Raw genomic sequence first — 18,705 nt, 5'->3', positions numbered from 1 at the left:
CCTGCCTCCTTCTGTGTTGCTACATCTCACTTGCCCACTCTCCTGCTGACCTCTTTCACTTTAATTTTGTTTTTATTAAGCTTTTTATTTTGATATAATTGTAGGCGCACATGTAGTTTTAAGGAACAAAACAGAGATCCTCTGTATCTGCTTTCCCCCAATGGTAACATCTTGCAAAACTATACTACTGTATGATAACCAGGATATTGTACAGAACATTCTCATTATCACATGCTGCCCTTTATAGCCACACCTACTTTTCTCCTGTTCCACTTCCTCCTTAACCCCTAGAAATGATCTGTTCATTTTTAGTTTTTTGAGACAATCTTGCTTTGTCACCCAGGCTGGAGTGCAGTGGTGCAATCTCAGCTCACTGCAACCTCCACCTCCCACTCCCCCGCCCACCCCAAGCAATTCTCCCATTTCCAGTTTCCCAAGTAGCTAGGACCACAGACGCGGGACACCATGCCCAGCTTATGTTTTTGTACCTTTGGTAGAGACAGGGTTTCACCATGTTGCCCAGGTTGGTCTTGAACTCCTGAGCTCAAGCAATCTGTCTGCCTTAGCCTCCCAAAGTGTTGGAATTACAGGTGTGAGTCACCACCCCCAGCCTGTTCTTTATGGTGTTGCCATTTGAAGAATGTTATATAAATGGAATCGCATAGTATATAACTGTGGGGTTGACTTTTTTGTCAACAACTTGGGATTGACTTTTTCCCTTAGCGTAATTAATGCAGGTTGTTATGTATATCAATAATCCATTTTGTTTTGAGACAGAGTCTTGCACTGTTGCCCAGGCTGGAGTGCAGTGGCACGATCTTGGCTCACTGCAGCCTCTGCTTCCCGGGTTCAAGCAATTCAGTCTCTCAAGTAGCTGGGACTACAGGTGCATGCCACCAAGTCCAGCTAATTTTTGTATTTTTGTAGAGACAGTGTTTTGCCACATTGCCCAAGCTGGTCTCAAACTCCTGGACTCAAGTGATCTGCCTGACTTGGCCTCCCAAAGTGCTGGGATTACAGGCATGAGCCAGTGCACTCGGCCTCCCATTCTTTTTTATTGTCAAATAGCATGGTACTGTTGAGTATTGAGTTCTACAGTACATATGTACCACAGCTTGTTTAACCATTCACTTGTTGAAGGACATCTGAATTGCTTCCAGTTTTTTACTATTTTGGATGAAGTTGCTATAAACATTTATATACATGTTTTTGTGTGAACATAATTCTCCATTTCTTTGGGATAAATGCCCAGGAATGTGACTGCTGGGTCACATAGTAGTTGCAGGCTCAGTTTTTGCTTTTTTTTTTCCAACAAACTGCCAGACTGTTTTCTAGAAAGGCTGTGCCATTTTACATTCCCATCAGCAATGTATGAGTAATCTAGTTTCTCCACATCCTCACAAACATTTGGTATTGTCACTATTTTTTGTTTTAGCCATTTTTACCAATATATACATCATTGTGGCTTTATTTTACATACATTTTTTGTCTCAAAAAATGTATGTAAAATAAAGCGAAAATATATATGAAATAAATAGTCTCACTCTGTCACCCAGGCTGGAGTGCAGTGGCGCTATCTTGCAACCTCTGCCTTCCAGGTTCAAGTGGTTCTCCTGCTTCAGCCTCTTAAGTAGCCGGAATTACAGGGGCGCGCCACCACACCAGGCTAATTTTTGTATTTTTAGTAGAGACAAGTTTTCACCATCTTGGCCAGGCTGGTCTTGAATTCCTGATTTCAGGTGATCCACCCGCCTTGGCCTCCCAAAGTGTTGGGATTATAGGCATAAACCACCGTGCCCAGCCCATTGTGATTTTAATTTGTATTTCTCTAATGGCAAATAATTTTGGACATATTTCCTCATGTGCTTATTTCCTATCAGTATATCTTCCTCATTGAAATATCTCATGTAAATTTCCCATGCTGTAATTTTTTTTTTTTTTTTTTGAGACAGAGTTCGGCCCTTGTTGCCCAGGCTGGAGTGCAATGGCGCGATCTCGGCTCACTGCAAACTTTGCCTCCCAGGGTCAAGTGATTCTCCTGCCTCAGCCTCCCAAGGAGCTGGGGTTACAGGTGCCCACCACACCTGGCTAGTTTTTTTATGTGTATTTTTAGTAGAGTCGGGGGTTTCACCATGTTGGCCAGGCTGGTCTCAAACTCCTGACCTCAAGTGATCCACCACCTCGGCCTCCCAAAGTGCTGGGATTACAGGCGTGAGCTACTGCCCTCAGTGGTCTGAATTTTTTTATTGTTGAGTTTGAGAATTATTTGCATATCCTAGATACCAATCCTTTGTCAAATATATAGTTTGCATATATTTCTCCCAATGTACAGCTTTGCTTTGCCTCCTTTTATCAGGGTCTTTTGCAGAGTCAAAATGTTAACTTTTGATGAAGCTCAATTTATCAATGTTTTCTTTTAGGGACTGTGCTTTTTGTGCCAAATCTAAGTCTACCTAATCCTGTCTCTCAACATGTTTTTCCTAACATTTTACAGTTTTACATTTAAGTCTATGATCTTCTCTGTATTATCTGGGGTATTCCTGAGAAACAGAATGAATAGGATTTATGCATAAATAAATAGATTTATTATGAGAAATTGGCTTATGCTGGAAAATCCCAAGATTTGCAGGGTGAGTTGGCAAGCTGGAGACCCAGGAGAGCTAATGTTTCAAGTTCAGGCCCAAAGGGAGAGGAAAAAGCCAGTGTCCTCATCTAAAGATCATCAGGCAGGAAGAATTCTCTCTTACTAAAGGAAAGATCTGCCTTTTTGTTCTATTCAGTCCTTCACGTGATTGGATGAGGTCCACCAGCAGTAGAAGGTACAATCTGCTTTACTCAGTCTTCCAGGTTAAATGATAAATCTCATTCAAAATACCCTCACAGAAACACCCAGAATAATGTTTGACTGAATATCAGTGCACCACATGGCCCCATGAAGTTGACACACAAAATTAGCCATCACAACTTCTTAAGTTTTGCAAATGGTATAAACTTTTGGTTGAGGTATTTTTTTTCTATTTGTTTGTTTTTCTTTGTCTATGGATTTCCAGTTGTGGCAGTCCCATTTCCTGAAAAGGGTATCTTTCCTCCATTAAATTGCTTTTGCACTTTTGTCAAAAATCAGTTGGGTATATTTTCGTGGGTTTATTTCTGGGGTCTGTTGATCTAAGTGTCTGCCCTTCTGCCAATACCACACAGTTTTCATCAGTGTCGCTATATAATCAGTTGTGAAATCAGGTAGATTGATTCCTTCCACTTTATTCTTCTTTTAAAAAATGTTTTAACTATTTTAATTTCTTTGCCTTTACATAAAAATTTTTTAGTAATCTTATCTATATTTATAAAAATATTGCTATAGTTTGAATAGGCAGTGCATTAAAATAGTACATCAATTTGGAAAAAAATTGACATCTTCACTATATTAAGTCTTCTAATTCATGAACATCGTATGTCTATTTAGATCTTTGATTTCTTTCATCAGCATTGTGCAGCTTTCAACATACAAGAAGTCCTGTACATGTTTTGTTAGATTATATCTATCTCATTTCTTTCAGAAATTATAAATGAAATGATATTTTTAATTGCAGTGTCCACAAGTTCATGGCTAGTATATAAAAATGCATTTTATTTTTATATATTCTTTTAGTTTTGTGTTCTGCAAGTTTGCTGGAGATGCTTAATTCTACTAGTTTTTTTTTTTTTTTTTTTTTCTGTTTTAAAGATTCTTAGAGATATTCTGCACCATCAGTCAAGCCATCTGCAAGTAGGAGTCACTTTACTTACTCCTTTTTGATTTGTATGATGTTTATTTCCTTTTTCTTGCCTTATTGATCTGGCTAGAACTTCCAGGATTGTTGAATGACAGTGGTGAGAGCAAGTATCTTAGCTTTGACCTTGACCTTATGGAGGAAGCATTCAATATTTCACCATTAGCTATAGGTTTTTCTACAGATGTTCTTCATAAAGTTGAGGAAGTTCCTCTATATTCTTATATTTCTGAGAATTTTAATTATGAATGGGTGTCAAATTTTGTCAAATGCCTTTTCTACATTGATTGATACCCTGTGATTTTCCTTCTTTCACCTGTTAATGTAATAGATTATGCTGATTGAATTTTAAATATTGAAACAGCCTTGCATCCTTGAATAAACCCCAGGTAGTCATGGGGTTTACTTACCTTACTTGAAGTAAGATTTACCAATGTAATTTAGAAATCATGGGGTCTTACTCAAAGTGAATTGGCTCACTGGAGGCCAAAATAAATGCAAAGGAACAACAACATCAGAAAGCTGAACATGCAATCTCTTGATTATTATTATCTGTAATAGCTAAATTACAGGGATAGTGTTGGGGCAGAACTTGAGGCTGGGCCAAGCTCGAATTCTAGCCATTGAGCCACAGCTGCTAGCCTCAGGGCCACTTACAAAGGGGAAAAGTTATGTTAAAACAACAGAGAGCAGACTTACTCCAAGAGACTAAGGCAAGAGAAAAGGGAGAGGGAATGGGTAGACATTTTAAAACAGTTATTAAGAAATATCATAAATAAAGTGGGCCTTGGTAGTGTTGAAACAAAAGTCTTAATGCAGCACTCTCAGAAGTTGGACTAATGGGAACCCTTACAAGTCAGTCCCCCAACATTGAAGACTGCTAAACAAATCCACTTTATTCAACCTAGTTTGGATAAATTGTAAAAGCTGCAAAGCAAAGATGACCGTGAGAAACCTGACTTCCAGTCACCTGCGTTGAAGGTACACAATCTAGTCAAGAACTGAAGAATGGCCAGGCAGGTGGCTCACACCTGTAATCCCAGCACTTTGGGAGGCTGAGGTGGGCAGATCACCAGAGATCAGGAGTTCGAGACCAGCCTGACCAATATGATGAAACCTCGTCCCTACTAAAAGACAAAAATTAGCCAGGCATGATGGTGCATGCCTATAATCCCAGCTACTCGGGAGGCTGAGACAGGAGAATTGCTTCAACCCAGGAGGTGGGGGTTGCAGTGAACCAAGATCACGCCACAGAACTCCAGCCTGGGCAACAGAGCAAGACTCCACCACACACACACACACACACACACACACACACACACACACACACACCCACCCACCCCCCCACCCACCCACCCACCCCCCCCCGAACCTAGGTCCACTGGCCCAATTTCTGGTTCGGGGCCCAAGACCAAATGTACATGAATAGGTAGTCAGGAGTGGAAAAGAAACATTTCTTTTTTTTTTTTTTTGAGACAGAGACTTGCTCTGTTGCCAGGTTGGAGTGCAGAGGCATGATCTCGGCTCACTGCAATCTCTGCCTTCTGGGTTCAAGCGATTTTCCTGCCTCAGCCTCCCAAGTAGCTGGGACTATAGGTGCACACTACCACGCCCGGCTAATTTTTTTTTTTTTTTTTTTTTTGTATTTTTAGTAGAGACAGTTTTACCATGTTGGCCAGGTTGGTCTCCATCTCCTGACTTCATGATCTTCCTGCCTCAGCCTCCCAAAGTGCTGGGATTACAGGCATGAGTCACCAAGCCCAGCTGAAAGGAAACAGTTCTAAAATTCTTTGACATGGGAGCCCCATGCACTGTTTTTTTTTTAGTGAAATTCTAACCAAGGTGACAGACTGGAAAGATATGAAAATACATTTGATAGGATTAAAGTGAAAGTCTGGATGAAAGCTGGAATGTTTGAACAGATTCTATTTGGAGTTGTTGCATCCCCTTTACATGAATGTACTATGAGGAAAATCTCCCTTACCTAGTAATGCAAAACACAAGACAGGTGAATCTGCCCTTCAGACAATATTGATTGGACATGCTAAATGGGAACCAGTGAGATTGCTGAGCCCACACAAGTTGTTAAAATCTATAAGCTACTTGATGCACAAAATATGTTAAAAAGACATTCTGGTACCTGAAAGGGTGAAGGCCACTTCTGTTTTTGGAAACTGATAGCGTCAAATGAGAACCCACAAGCCTGAATGCCATTGCTCTGAGAGACACTTTGATCATACAATATGATGATGAACTGGACCAGCTGTTGATGGCAGAGTGGAACTCTTGTATCTATCTGCCACTATCTTTTAACTCTAATTTTTCAAGTTATGTTTACTACCATATCATAATACAGTCTAACTCTGGGATTATAAGTGAGATTATAATACTCACATAGATGGCCACATGTATTGAGAAACCAAGTTAAAAGCCCTTTACACTGGCTCCTCCAAATGTCAGACATATGTTCATTTTACTGTAAGAAAGCTTTCACCAAAAGCCAGTTGGTGGCCATGTTGTAAAGGATTCAATCTTGCCCAAAGAGAAGGTTTGACTTTTTCCCTTGGCTTCTGGAAGGTTATCTATGTCATACCTAATAGGAGTATCTTTGTTTAGATGAGGACTGGCCATTCCAGAAAGACCAAACCTGAATTAGGTAGGGGCTTTTGTCATACACTATCAGTCTAGTTGAGTCTCGGTTCAACCAAGTGGATGACTGATCAAGCCTAACTGGTCGAGTCCCAGTAAAAACTCTGGACACAGAAGCTCAGGCAAGCTTCCCCGGTTGGCAATACTCCAAGCATACTGTCACATACCAGTGCTGGGAAGGTAACACAGCCTGACTCTATGACAGCAGGAGCTTTGCATTTGGAGCCCTCCAGACTTTGCCTTAGGCACTGCTTTCCTTAGCTGATTTTGATCTGTATTCTTTCCACATAATAAAACCATAGCTATGAGCATAATGGCTTTCAGTGAGTTCTGTGAGTCCTCCCAATGACTTATCAAACCTGAGGGTGGTTTGGGAACCTCTAAACTTACACTGATATCAGAAGTCTTGGACACTATGCCCTCAAATGTTGCAGTTTGGCTAACTCTGCCATAAGTCAAGAAAAAAAGCAAACTTTTTTTTTTTCTCCTTAGCTCCCTAGTTTTTCTAGAAACAACAATAAAAATTAAAAGTAAGCAATCAAAAATATGTGCCTCTATGCAAATTAAAATCACAACCTGACTTCACACCAACTACAAAAGCTATAATCAGATAGATGGATGCTAACAAGTGTTGGTGAAGATGTGGACAAATTGGAACCCACATACACTGTTGGTGGGAACACAAAATGTAGTCACTTTGGAAAACATTCTGGCAACTCCTAAAATAGTTAAACATAGAGTTGCCTTAAGAGGTAGCAATTCCCCTCCTAGGCATATACCCAAGAGAAATGAAACATATGCCCACAGAAAAACCTGTAAATGAATATTTACAGTTAGCATAATTCTAATAGTCAAAAAGTAGAAACCTAAATATTCCTCAATTGATGAACGGAAAATTAAAATATAGTATATCCATACCATAGGATATTTGTCAGTAAAAAGAAATATTAACATGTAGTACTTCATATCATGGATGAACCTTGAAAACATTACAGTTAGTGAAAGATAAAATGCAAAAGGCTACATATTGTATGATTCCATTTTTGTGAAATACCCAGAATAGGCAAATTTATAGAGACAGAAAGATAAGGGATTGCTTAGGCTTGGTCGGGGTTTGGGAGGAAATGGGGCGTGGCTGCTAATGAGTATAGAAGTTGGGGGGATTGTGACAAAAATGTTCTAAAATTTATGGTGGTGGTGGTGGCTCCACAACTGTATGTTAAAAACAATTTATTATGAGTTTTTAAAAATTTTTTGAGATGGAGCCTTGCTCTGTCGCCCGGGCTCGAGTGCAGTGGCGCGATCTCACTGCAACCTCTGCCTCCCGGGTTAAAGCAATTCTCCTGCCTCAGCCTCCCTGGTAGCTGGGATTACAAGCGCCCGCCAACATGCCCAGCTAATTTTTGCATTTTTAGTAGAGACGGGGTTTCACCATGTTGGATACGAGGGTCTCAAACTCCTGATCTCAAGTGATCCGCCCTCCTCGGCCTCCCAACGGGCGGGGCTTACAGGCGAGAGCCACCGCGCCCGGCCTATTATGCATTTCAAGTCGGGAATTGAACGGAATAGTGTGCTACCGAGACCTCAATAAAGCTGAGTTGTTTGCGTTTTTTTGTTTTGAACGTGCTTGGTAAAGATGAACTCCGAACTCAATGAAATTGAATTACCTTGGTGATTTCTTGGAACTCCCAGTTAAGCCTTTCCCGGTTCTCTGAAAAGCGAAAGTGGGCTGTGACCCTCTTCTAAGAACGCCAAGAAAATATGGGATGGAGCCCGGGATTTCAGAGCGCAGTCGCGGGGCTCCCGGGCTGAGCCGGCTCCGGGGAGCCGTTATCCGCCCTTTCGGATGCTCCGGGGCCTCCGAGCGTCCCGGCGGGCGGTCCCTAGCAGCCGGTGGAACTCCGGGGAGGAGCGCTCGCCACGCCCACATTGGCGGCCGCAGGAGGCCGTGGCCGGCCTGCAAACCCGCTCTGCGGGGTCCTAAGAAGCCCTCGAGCTTCCGAGGAGCGAGTCTTCGCTGCCCTGCCCGGCGCGCTCGCAGGTGGCGTTGCCCGGAACTCTGGTGCTCGCGGCGCTCAGGGAGCGGAGGCCCGGTTTCCGCGTGGGAGGCTACGGACTGTGGGCCCCGTCCCGAGGCGGGGGGAGTGGGAGACACCCGGGACCCCACCCCAGAAGCGATTCCGGCGGCGGTGCCGGCGGCGCCCCCTGGAAGCACCGCCCCGCCTGGGTGGTGCCCGCGCCGGCTCCTCCTCTTCCCCTCCGCCGCGGCCTGCCATGGTCCGCAAACCCAAACAGTGTCTGCGCCGGCCGCTCGCCCGCCGCGCGTGATCCTCGCCCCGCCGCCGCCCAGCGCTGCGCGCCCCGCCTGGCGGCCCTCGCCCGGCTGCTCCGGGCACCCGGCCTCGCGGAGCGATGCTGCTGCTGGCAGCCGCCTTCCTCGTGGCCTTCGTGCTGCTGCTCTACATGGTGTCTCCGCTCATCAGCCCCAAGCCCCTCGCCCTGCCTGGGGCGCATGTGGTGGTGAGTGGCCTCCTGTTGCTGCGCCCCGACCTCCCTGCCTGCGAGGCCTTTCCGCCGCCGAGGCCGCGCCGCCGATGCCCTTGTCTCCAGGCCGCGGTCCCCAGCAAGGCATGGCCGGATGGGGAAGGTCCCTGCCGGCGTCCACCCCGGCGCTCTGCCCCCGGCCGGGCACTCGGCCTCGCGGACCAGCCCTCTGCTGCCTCGGGCTCCTCCCGGGGCCAGAGAGCGCGCGACTGGGGACAGCGGCAGCCGCAGGGTTCCCGGGGCCCCGGGGTGCGGTGTCTGCTCCTGAAACCACGGAACATCCCTGGGATGTGGCTGTTTTTCCGATGAGTCAACTAAGGCACAGAGAGGCTGAGAAACTTTGCCAAGGACACAGCGGTCGGTGGTGCGCGGGTGTGGCGCGAGGTCCTGGGCGGGGGCAGACAGCGGGGAAGCGGGGTCCCAGCCGCCGGGACCCGCCGAGGCAGCTCGGAACTGGAAGATGGCCTGTGCGAGTGAAGGGAAGAGCTGCTGCCAGAGGATTCCAGGAAGTGACTCACCTGGGGAAACCGCTTTGAACCAGCGTGCTGGCGGTGGTGGCTTAGCGGTATTGGGACGCCTGTCCCGTCTACGCTGCTTGTCTCTGAGCTCTCTGAGGGTGGCATCTGCTGGTGGCTGCTCCAATGCAATCCTTTGCAGTTTCCTAGGAGAAAGGATGAGCTAAACGACGGGGCTAGTGTTCGAGGGATGAAGGAGAGGTGGATGGGTATGATTCGTTTCTTGCCGGCAGCTCGCTTCTTCAGCGATCCCTGTTCTGCAAGTGTGGCACATTTCTTAAACAGAGAGGATGCTTCCTTGCCTGCGCCCACCACTTTCCCGTTTTCAGTGGCAATCTCACCAGCTTTCTTGTTTGGATCTCCCAACCCCGAGGCACAGTGAGGCGGGGAGTTAGGAATAAGGAGGGTTGGTTACAAAGCTGGCAGCACACCTCTTCCTGTCCTAGCTCTGCCTGGAGATCCGCGCCTCCCTGCTGAGCTGGTATAAGATAAGATAGTCATTTCTTTCACTGTGCTTTAAATCTGAACGAGGGTTTATAAATGAGAAAATGTATTCTCTTTAATTTCTCCTTTTTAAAACTATTAGTTTTTTAAACGTTCTTTCCCCATTAGAAACACCCCCTGTTTCTAATGGGGAAAGAAGGTGAGGAGCTGAGTTGTAGGCTCATTACAAAAAATAAATAAGAAGGAGAGGCAAAACTTGACACGTTAAATTCTGAAAGTTTTACATCACAAGAGAACTGGTGCCTCAAAGGCATGCATGGCTTCAAACGTTGGATCCTTTCAGAGCTTGTGTTTATGGAGCATAACTTTGCGAAAAGTAAAGCCAAACGCAATGGCTTTGGCTTATTCAATAAGGAGAATGAAAATTCAAACCCCTTATTTATAAGACAGTTTCACTGAACCTTGACTCTAGTCCTTCCAGCCCCATCCCTTGGCAGGTCATAGATCAGATAATAAATGCTGTTGGCTGTTGAGGTAGACCAAGAATTTCTTATTTTTACCATCCCACTTTAATACACAGGATTATTATGTCACACTCTAAATAATGTGAGAATGACATGAATAATTCACATCGTGTCACCATCTGTCTTCTTTTTTAATGTCATAAGGAGACTGAAAAGTGTAATTATTGTTCTTGAGATTTGTTAGGAGTTGACTGGGTGGTATTAGGAGAGGGAGCTGATAGTTAGACTGTCTGCCTGTACAGGATTGTGAACACACTTAGAACTATTTATTGTTTCATTTTTAGAACAATTTTATATCCTGGTGTTATCTATCTAGTTACAGTAGTAAAATTGCAGCAAATCTCACAGGGCATATACTTACTTAAATCTTGCCCTTTTTGGAAATGACTGGCATTAAATCATTGTTGCCCTAAATAGCTATGTGGTGATAGTAACATTTAAACAATATTTTTAGTGAAGAGTAACAGAATAATAAAAGACATTCAACTGTTATTTTTTTTTTTTTTTCTGAGATGGAGTTTTGCTCTTGTTGCCCAGGTTCAAGCAGTTCTCCTGCCTAAGCCTCCCGAGTAGCTGGGATTACAGACATGCACCACCACGCCTGGCTAATTTTGTATTTTTACTAGAGACGGGGTTTCTCCATGTTGGTATGGCTGGTCACGAACTCCCACACTCAGGTGATCCTCCCGCCTCTGCCTCTCAGAGTGCTGGGATTACAGCCTCAACTGTTATCTTTAGTGTCCTGGATCTAGGCGTGTTTTAGCAGTTGTCAGGCAACTCGGCAGACATTTACACTTTTCTCAGTCATTGTGAAAATCCCTCATATTTTCTTATAACATTCAGAATAATGTAGCTCAATTGATGCAAGTATATTCTTAGATACCATCTAAGAATTAACTGACTAGAATATAAGTTTCCCATAAACCATGACCCAAAAGTAGAAGTCAGACTCTTGTTGTTATGGATAGATCTTACAGTTGGTCGGGTTTAAACCTTGTTTTCGCTTTGCGGTAAATTTACACAGCTAGCTTACCTATATACATTCTGGAAAAAGGACAGCAATGATAACAATAGCTAATATTAACATAACACTTCAGAGTGTATGCATTTTCTCAGTAACCTCATAACTTCCACTTCTATTAATTCACTGGATAAGTAGGGAAATTTTATTTATATATTTTTTGCATCACACTTTTCAGAGAAATGGTGTCATACTCCATTTTGCAAATTGACATAGGCAAGTATTTATTTAGCAAGTGCATATGCAAGGTACTATGCTAGGAATGAGTGAGGTCAGTTGGACTTTGTTCTGGTCCTTAAGGAACTGATGTGTGGCAGGGGTGCTAAGACATGTCTATATGTAACCTCACAAGACAGATGATGACAGCTAAAGGGCAAGAACCAGTGAGAGTCTGGAAAAGCTTCTTGGAGGAGGGGATGTTGGAACTGAGCTCTGTGGGATGGGTGGGACTTGGAAATGCAGACGTGTGGGGGATGTTAGGTGGAGGGACACCTAAGCAGCAAGGCAACAACATATAACAGGCAGGAATATTTTTAGGGGTTCAACTAGTTGCTATGCAATTGTAATATCTGGTGAAATTTAATAAGCCAAATGACCCATGGACTATCTTCATAGCAAAGATCTCAGAGGCAGCCATTAACCTAGGCAATAGTGCATGTACTCTCTCTCTCTCTCTATATATATATATGTGTGCATATATATATGTGTATATATGTCTATACATATTTTGTTTTTTGTTGTTGTTTGTTTTTTTTGAAACAGAGTCACTCTCTGTTGCCCAGGCTGGAGTGCAATGGTGTGATCTCGGCTTTCTGCAACCTCTGCCTCCCGGGTTCAAGCAATTCTTGCCTCAGCCTCCCAAGTATTGGGATTACAGGCACCTGCCACCATGCCCAGCTAATTTTTTTTTTTTTTTTTAGTAGAGATGGGTTTTCACCATGTTGGCCAGGCTGGCCTTGAACTCCTGACCTCGGGTGATCCACCTGCCTTAGCCTCCCAAAGCACTGGGATTACAGGTGCAAGCCACTGCGCACAGCCAACAACAGCTGTATTTTTATAGTAATCTTCTGTTGATAACTGGCTGATTGTCCACCAAATCAATCTATTCAGTGGTGGCAGATTGAGGTTAAAGAGAAGTAAGGGTTGCCTATAAGTCCCATAGAGATAGGTGCATTTGTATTTGCATAGGAGACACTTCCCAATGATGGTAAATTCCTGGGATGGGGTCAGAGATCTCCCTCCCAGCATGATTTACGTATGACAGTGAAATATTAGGAATAATCTAAATGTCCGATCATAGGGAAATAGTTAAGTTTTGATGCAGCTATTTGATGCAATATTGTAAAACCTTTTCATTTTTTGACAGAGGACAATATAATTAAAAAAAAAAACAGGATGCAATACTATGCAATATCATGTAATTTGCATAGGGACAGTGACTAGAAAGATATGGCCAGGTGTGGTGGCTCACACCTATAATCCCAGCAATTTGGGAGGTCAAGGCAGGTGGATCACTTGAAGTCAGGAGTTCGAGACCAGCCTGGTCAACATGGTGAAACCACTTTTCTACTAAAAATACAAAATTTAGTTGGGTGTGGTGGTGCACACCTGTAGTCCCAGCTACTTGGGTGTCTGAGGCAGTAGAATCGCTTGAACCCAGGAGGCAGAGGTTGCAATGAGCTGAGATTGTGCTGCCACTGCACTCCAGCCTGGGTGACTGAGCTGACATATGAGTGAGACTCTGTATCAAAAAAGAAAGAAAGAAAGAAAAAGTGAGGGAGAGAGAAAAAGAGAAAGAAAAAGCAAGCAAGCAAATAAATCCAGCCTGGGTGACTGAGCTGACATATGATTGAGACTCTGTGTCAAGAAAGAGAGAGAGAGAGAGAGAGAAAGAAAATGTTGCATTGTTCACTTACTCAATGAAATATATAAAATGTATTGAGCACCCCCCATGCCAAGTGCTAGGAATATAGTGGGGAACAGAAAAAGAATTGGTATTTTTAATGGAATTTATGGGGTGGTGTCAGGAAAGATGGTTGTTAATCAGATAATCACACAAATAAATCTGGAGCTGTTTATTATGTGCATGTCATCAGGTGAAGAAGAAATATGGTGCAGAAAAGTGTGTCAGGGTGGGGGCAGGGGAGACAGTGAAGGCTTTCCTGAGGAAGTGGTATTTGAGCTGAGATTTGACAGGCGAGTAGGTGTCAGTTAGATGAAGCGGAGAGGAGAGCATTCTTTGTAAGGGAAGTAGGATGTGCAAAGGTACTGCGGTTGGAGGGTTGGTGGAACTGAAAGACAGCCAGTATGGCTGAGCTGTAGATAGTGGTAGAATAATGCAAAAAGAGCTTTACTTTTCAGGATTTCCTTGTGACTGTATATTACTTTTATACTACGCAGTCATTTCAAATATATATGCAAGTGGTCATTCTTTTCATCTAGTTGTAGAGCTAATTTTGCATAAATGTGCATTAAGGAAATAAGATTCATTTGGATTTGGGATCAGAGGCAGACTAATGTATTATTTATGAGTTAGATTTATAGGGCACTTTTCCACCAATGAACTCAGAAAGATATTATAGGTGTGCAATTTATGGTTCAATAAGAAAAGGGTCAAAGCAGCAGGCCTTGCTGATAGTATCCTTCACGCTTACACTTAACTCCAGTCGTTAAGTTTGGGATGAAGAACCTGTAACAGCTAACTGTTTAGTTCTTGTAGATTCATTTTAAGAGCCCGTCATAGTTGTTTTTATAAAGCTTCCTACAGAGGGGAGATTTCAAGTGCTAAGAAGATTTCATGATTTTGTTTTAGGTTACAGGAGGTTCCAGTGGCATTGGGAAGTGCATTGCTATCGAGTGCTATAAACAAGGAGCCTTTATAACTCTGGTTGCACGAAATGAGGTAAGGCTTGTAGGTTATTATTACCAACTTGCTTCTTCACCTTGAAATTAGTCAAAGAGGCTGTGCTAAACATCGTAACATTCACACCTGGAAAGTGCATGTCTCCTTGATGTGAGATGTGTTTCCTGATTTACTGATTCTCTCATGTATTTAGGCCAAACACTTCTTTGTTGAAATCAGGTTGGCCCCACAAGTATGTGTGTAGCACCATTGGCATATTAGGCAACATCATCATAGATACTGCAGATCCTGAGTTGGGAGAGATCAAGACCTAGTTTAAGGACCTCACCTGGCCATAGGAAGCCAGGGAGGGACCTCCACCAGGCCAGAAGTGCTGGAAGCAGTGATTCTGGAGTTAATACCTGAAGGTGTGTAGGTGTTTCTCTGTAATTTTTTCCTATGATTTGCTTAGAACATGATATATATCTCTAGTGCAATCTAGACACCATAGAGGAATCTTGTCTCTCCTCAGAAGTTTAGCAACATATATTTTTCTGTATCAAGTCAACACAGAATCTGTTTTTATTTTTTGTCAGGGTTTGTTTTTTTCTTGCCAAAGTTTATTGAGTCTTTTCACACGGCACTACTGCTGGGATCTGACAGGCAGACTTGGACTTAACCATGGATGAATAAATTTACTTAGACACAGATTTTCAGTGAAAGAGCAGGCTGGGGTCTTTAAGCAGTGACACTGTGTGCACATGAACTGCCATGAAGTCCTCTTGCTCCGCATATAGGGGCCGGGGGAAAGTGACCAAGTGACCATGGCTGGCTTGTCCGCTACTGCAATTCTGTGGCTGGTATAGTGCTTGGCATATAGCACATGCTCAGCCATGTTTGTTGAATGAAGAAATAAAGGGAGGCATGATGGAGAGCCTGGGAATGTCAGCATGGCATCCTTGTGTGGGGATCTTGAGTTCACCCATGCGCCAGGAGGGTGATAGTATGGCAACTGCTCAAGTGGGTGGATGGCTGGACAGCACCCAGTAGGAATGGCAAGACAGGGAGGGCCTCAGGGGGAGCATTTAAATAATGTTGCAGAATTAGGCTTGGACGTCTAGAATTTCTTTTACAAACCAAGAAAGGCAAAATTAGCTACCTTTTATTTATAGCTTGACTTTTCTAACAATGAATTTGCTTTGGCATTGAAGCCACTTTACATAAATGAAAACACAAATTTAATGAAATGGCATTTTGTGAGTTAAACACCTGTTTTGATGCAAGTAAATAAAAGTGGAGGCAGGGAAGGCCAGCATTTCAGGCCCTCAGGACCACATGGGGCCCTTATGTTGCTAGAAATGAATTGAGCTGAAGAACCTGTGGTGTCGAGAAATCATTCTTTTTTATTTTTGAGATGGCGTTTCGCTGTCTAACCCAGGCTGGAGTGCAGTGGTGTGATTTCGGCTCACTGCACCCTCTGCCTCGAGAATAGCTGAGATTACAGGTGCATGCGACCACACCTGGCTAGTTTTGTGTTGTGTGTGTGTGTGTGTGTGTGTGTGTGTGTGTATATACACACACACACACACACACACACACACACACACTGTTGACGTGGAGCCACACATACCGTCAACTTTGAAAAGCACTGCATATCGGCATATCAATAGGGTTGTGCTTATCTTATATCACAATTAAATAATAAAATCAAAACATTTATTAGAAAGAACTGTAGAGTCAGCCTCAGCAATTAGTACTGTTAATTGGGGTTTTGAGGTTTATCTGTTTTTCTATTATTATTTCTCTGTAATTATTATTATCTTTTTTTTTAGTAGAAACAGGGTTTCACATGTTGGCCAGGCTGGTCTTGAACTCCTGAGTTATCCACCCGCCTCGGCCTCCCAAAGTGCTGGGATTATAGGTGTGAGCCACTATGCCCGGCCTCACTCTGTTGCCCAGGCTGGAGTACAGTGGCACAGTCTCAGCTCACTGCAACCTCCGCCTCCCAGGCTCAATCAGTCCTCCCACCTCAGCCCCTTGAGTAGCTGAGACCATGGGTGCTCACCACCACACTTGGCTAAGTTTTTGTATTTTTGGTAGAGACAGGGTTTCGTCATGTTGCCCAGGCGGGTCTTGAACTCCTGAGCTCAGGTGATCCACTCACCTTCGCCTTCGAAAGTGCTGGGATTACAACCATGAGCAACGGCACCTGGCCACAGTGCCTGGCCGAGAAATTCTTTCTTTTCTAATGTAATTTTTAATTCCAGTTCTTGCAAAGTCAAGCTGTATGTATCTTTAGTCATAGGGCAATACTATTTTATTATAGACACATTCAGGTTTAGAAACCCTGCATGCCTTTCGGAAGAATTCACCTCCCCTTTTGTTCCTCTCTATTGCAAGATATTATTTAAGCTACTTTTTATAGCAAATTAAGAAACTATAATCTGATTTGTGTTTTCTTGAGAATAAGTAAAACAAAAAAAATTAGGACCTTGGAAGAATTACTCAATTACACGGGTAACCTTGCTTGTCTTAAGGGTATTTTATAGTAGCCAGGCCTAGGTTTACCCAGTCCATCCAGAAAGTGATTCTTACTATGTTTGGTTTTATAGTAGAAGAAGAAAATATTAGACAAAAAACAGTGTTGACAGGGAGTCACACATTCCCTCAACTTTGGGAAGCACTGCTCATCGATAGGGTAGTTCTTGTCTTATATTACAACTAAATAATAAAATCAAAACATTTATTAGAACTGTACAGTCAGTCTCAGCAATTAGTACTGTTAATTGGGGTTTTGAGGTTTATCTGTTTTTCTCTTATCTTTCTCTGTAATGAATTTTCTTTTTCTTCTTTTTTTTTTTTTTTTTTTTGAGACGGAGTCTCGCTCTGTCAAGGAGCTGGAGTGCAGTGGTGTGATCTTGGCTTACTGCAACCTCTGCCTGCCAGGTTCAAGCAATTCTTCTACCTCAGCCTCATGAGTAGCTGGGACTACAGGTGTGCGCCACCATGCCCAACTAATTTTTGTATTTTTAGTAGAGACAGGATTTCACCATGTTGGCCAGGATGGTCTCGATCTCTTGACCTTGTGGTCTGTCTACCTTGGCCTCCCAGAGTGGTGAGATCTCAGGCGTGAGCCACCGCGCCCAGCCTTATAATGAATTTTCAAACTTGTTGTCACTTATTCATAGTTTAACATACTTCACAGCTTCTTTCTTTTGTAGGCTGTGACCTAGTCTGCCTATGTAATGTAGATACTGTTTTGTGCATTTTCTGGAATTTAATGTATATATATATAAATAATTGCTTTTTTTCTCTCCGTTGCAACAAACAGATGTATATATAACAATCACTAGGACTGATTATTCTGTATTGCTTTCAGGACAAGCTGCTGCAGGCAAAGAAAGAAATTGAAAAGCACTCTATTAATGATAAACAGGTAAATCTCTTATTTTCAGATGCATTTTCTGCATAACTCAGCACAGTTGTATAAAGGAAAAACAGGGCTACTTCAACTGTGAATAATTAATTGAAAGCATATATGATTTTCCCAATTAAAAACATATTGTACTGTTTTTTAAAAGGTGAAATTGTTTAAATTGTCTAGTAACTCAGAATATCACACACACACAATGAATAGACTCCCACACACATTCATATCTACAACTGGTCAAATAACAGAATGTTTTACTGGCAAATGATTTCATTTTAATTATTTATTTAAATGAACTTTATACAAATGCTTAAGAGGAAAGGAATATTTAAAATTTATTTGGTTATGGAATTTTTGATGAATAAAATGCTATATATATTTTAGTATAAAACATAATAACAAATTAGTAATGATACACCCATCGCCCAACCTAAGAAATGAATTGATTAGGGTCTCTGAAGCCCCCTCTATGCCCCACGTCTCTCTTTTGTCATTCCTAGAGGGACAAATTCCAACCCAGTTTTTTGTGTTGCTCCTTCCTGTGTTTTTCTTTTCTTTTTTTTTTTTTCTTTCTTTCTTTTTTGAGATAGTGTCTTACTCTGTCATTCAGGCTGGAGTGTAGGGGTGCAATCTCAGCTCACTATAGCCTTGGCCTCCCGGGCTCAAGCGATCCTCCCACATCAGCTGGGATTATAAGCACATGCCATCAGACATGACTAATTTAAATATTTTTGGTAGAGATGGGGTTTTGCCATGTTGCCCAGGCTAGTCTTCAACTCCTGTGGTCAATTGATCTGCCTACCTTTGCCTCCCAAAGTGCTGGAATAAGCACGGCGCCCCACCTCTTTATCTTTTTTTTTTTTTTTTTTTTTTTTTTGATGGGATTTTCTTTTTTTTTCCCTTGGGTGGGTTGAAGGGGCGGATCTCATTCCAGCCCCCTCCTCCTGGGTTCAAGTTGTTCCCCTTGCT

The 18,705-nt window shown here is 42.9% G+C and overlaps 1 protein-coding gene across 4 annotated transcripts in view; it reads left to right on the top strand.

Annotated features, from left to right (window-relative positions):
* Positions 1-8,662: 8,662 nt before the first annotated feature.
* KDSR (3-ketodihydrosphingosine reductase) overlaps positions 8,663-18,705 on the top strand; it is a 41,973-nt gene continuing 31,930 nt past the window's right edge. For 2 of the 4 annotated variants that reach the window (XM_032293685.1, XM_032293683.1), the window contains exons 1-3: positions 8,663-8,936; positions 14,277-14,366; positions 17,686-17,742. In XM_032293685.1, the coding sequence (XP_032149576.1) occupies positions 8,829-8,936; positions 14,277-14,366; positions 17,686-17,742 (255 nt within the window). In that variant the 5' untranslated portion in view covers positions 8,663-8,828. The remainder of the gene's footprint in view (positions 8,937-14,276; positions 14,367-17,685; positions 17,743-18,705) is intronic. The other 2 variants (XM_032293687.1, XM_032293684.1) reach the window with 2 other exon arrangements.

This window comes from Sapajus apella, unplaced genomic scaffold (assembly GCF_009761245.1).
Source record: "Sapajus apella isolate SASKATOON/1434 unplaced genomic scaffold, GSC_monkey_1.0 scaffold30, whole genome shotgun sequence".
Classification (NCBI taxonomy): Eukaryota; Metazoa; Chordata; class Mammalia; order Primates; family Cebidae; genus Sapajus; species Sapajus apella.
This window is presented reverse-complemented; position numbering and strand designations above follow the sequence as displayed.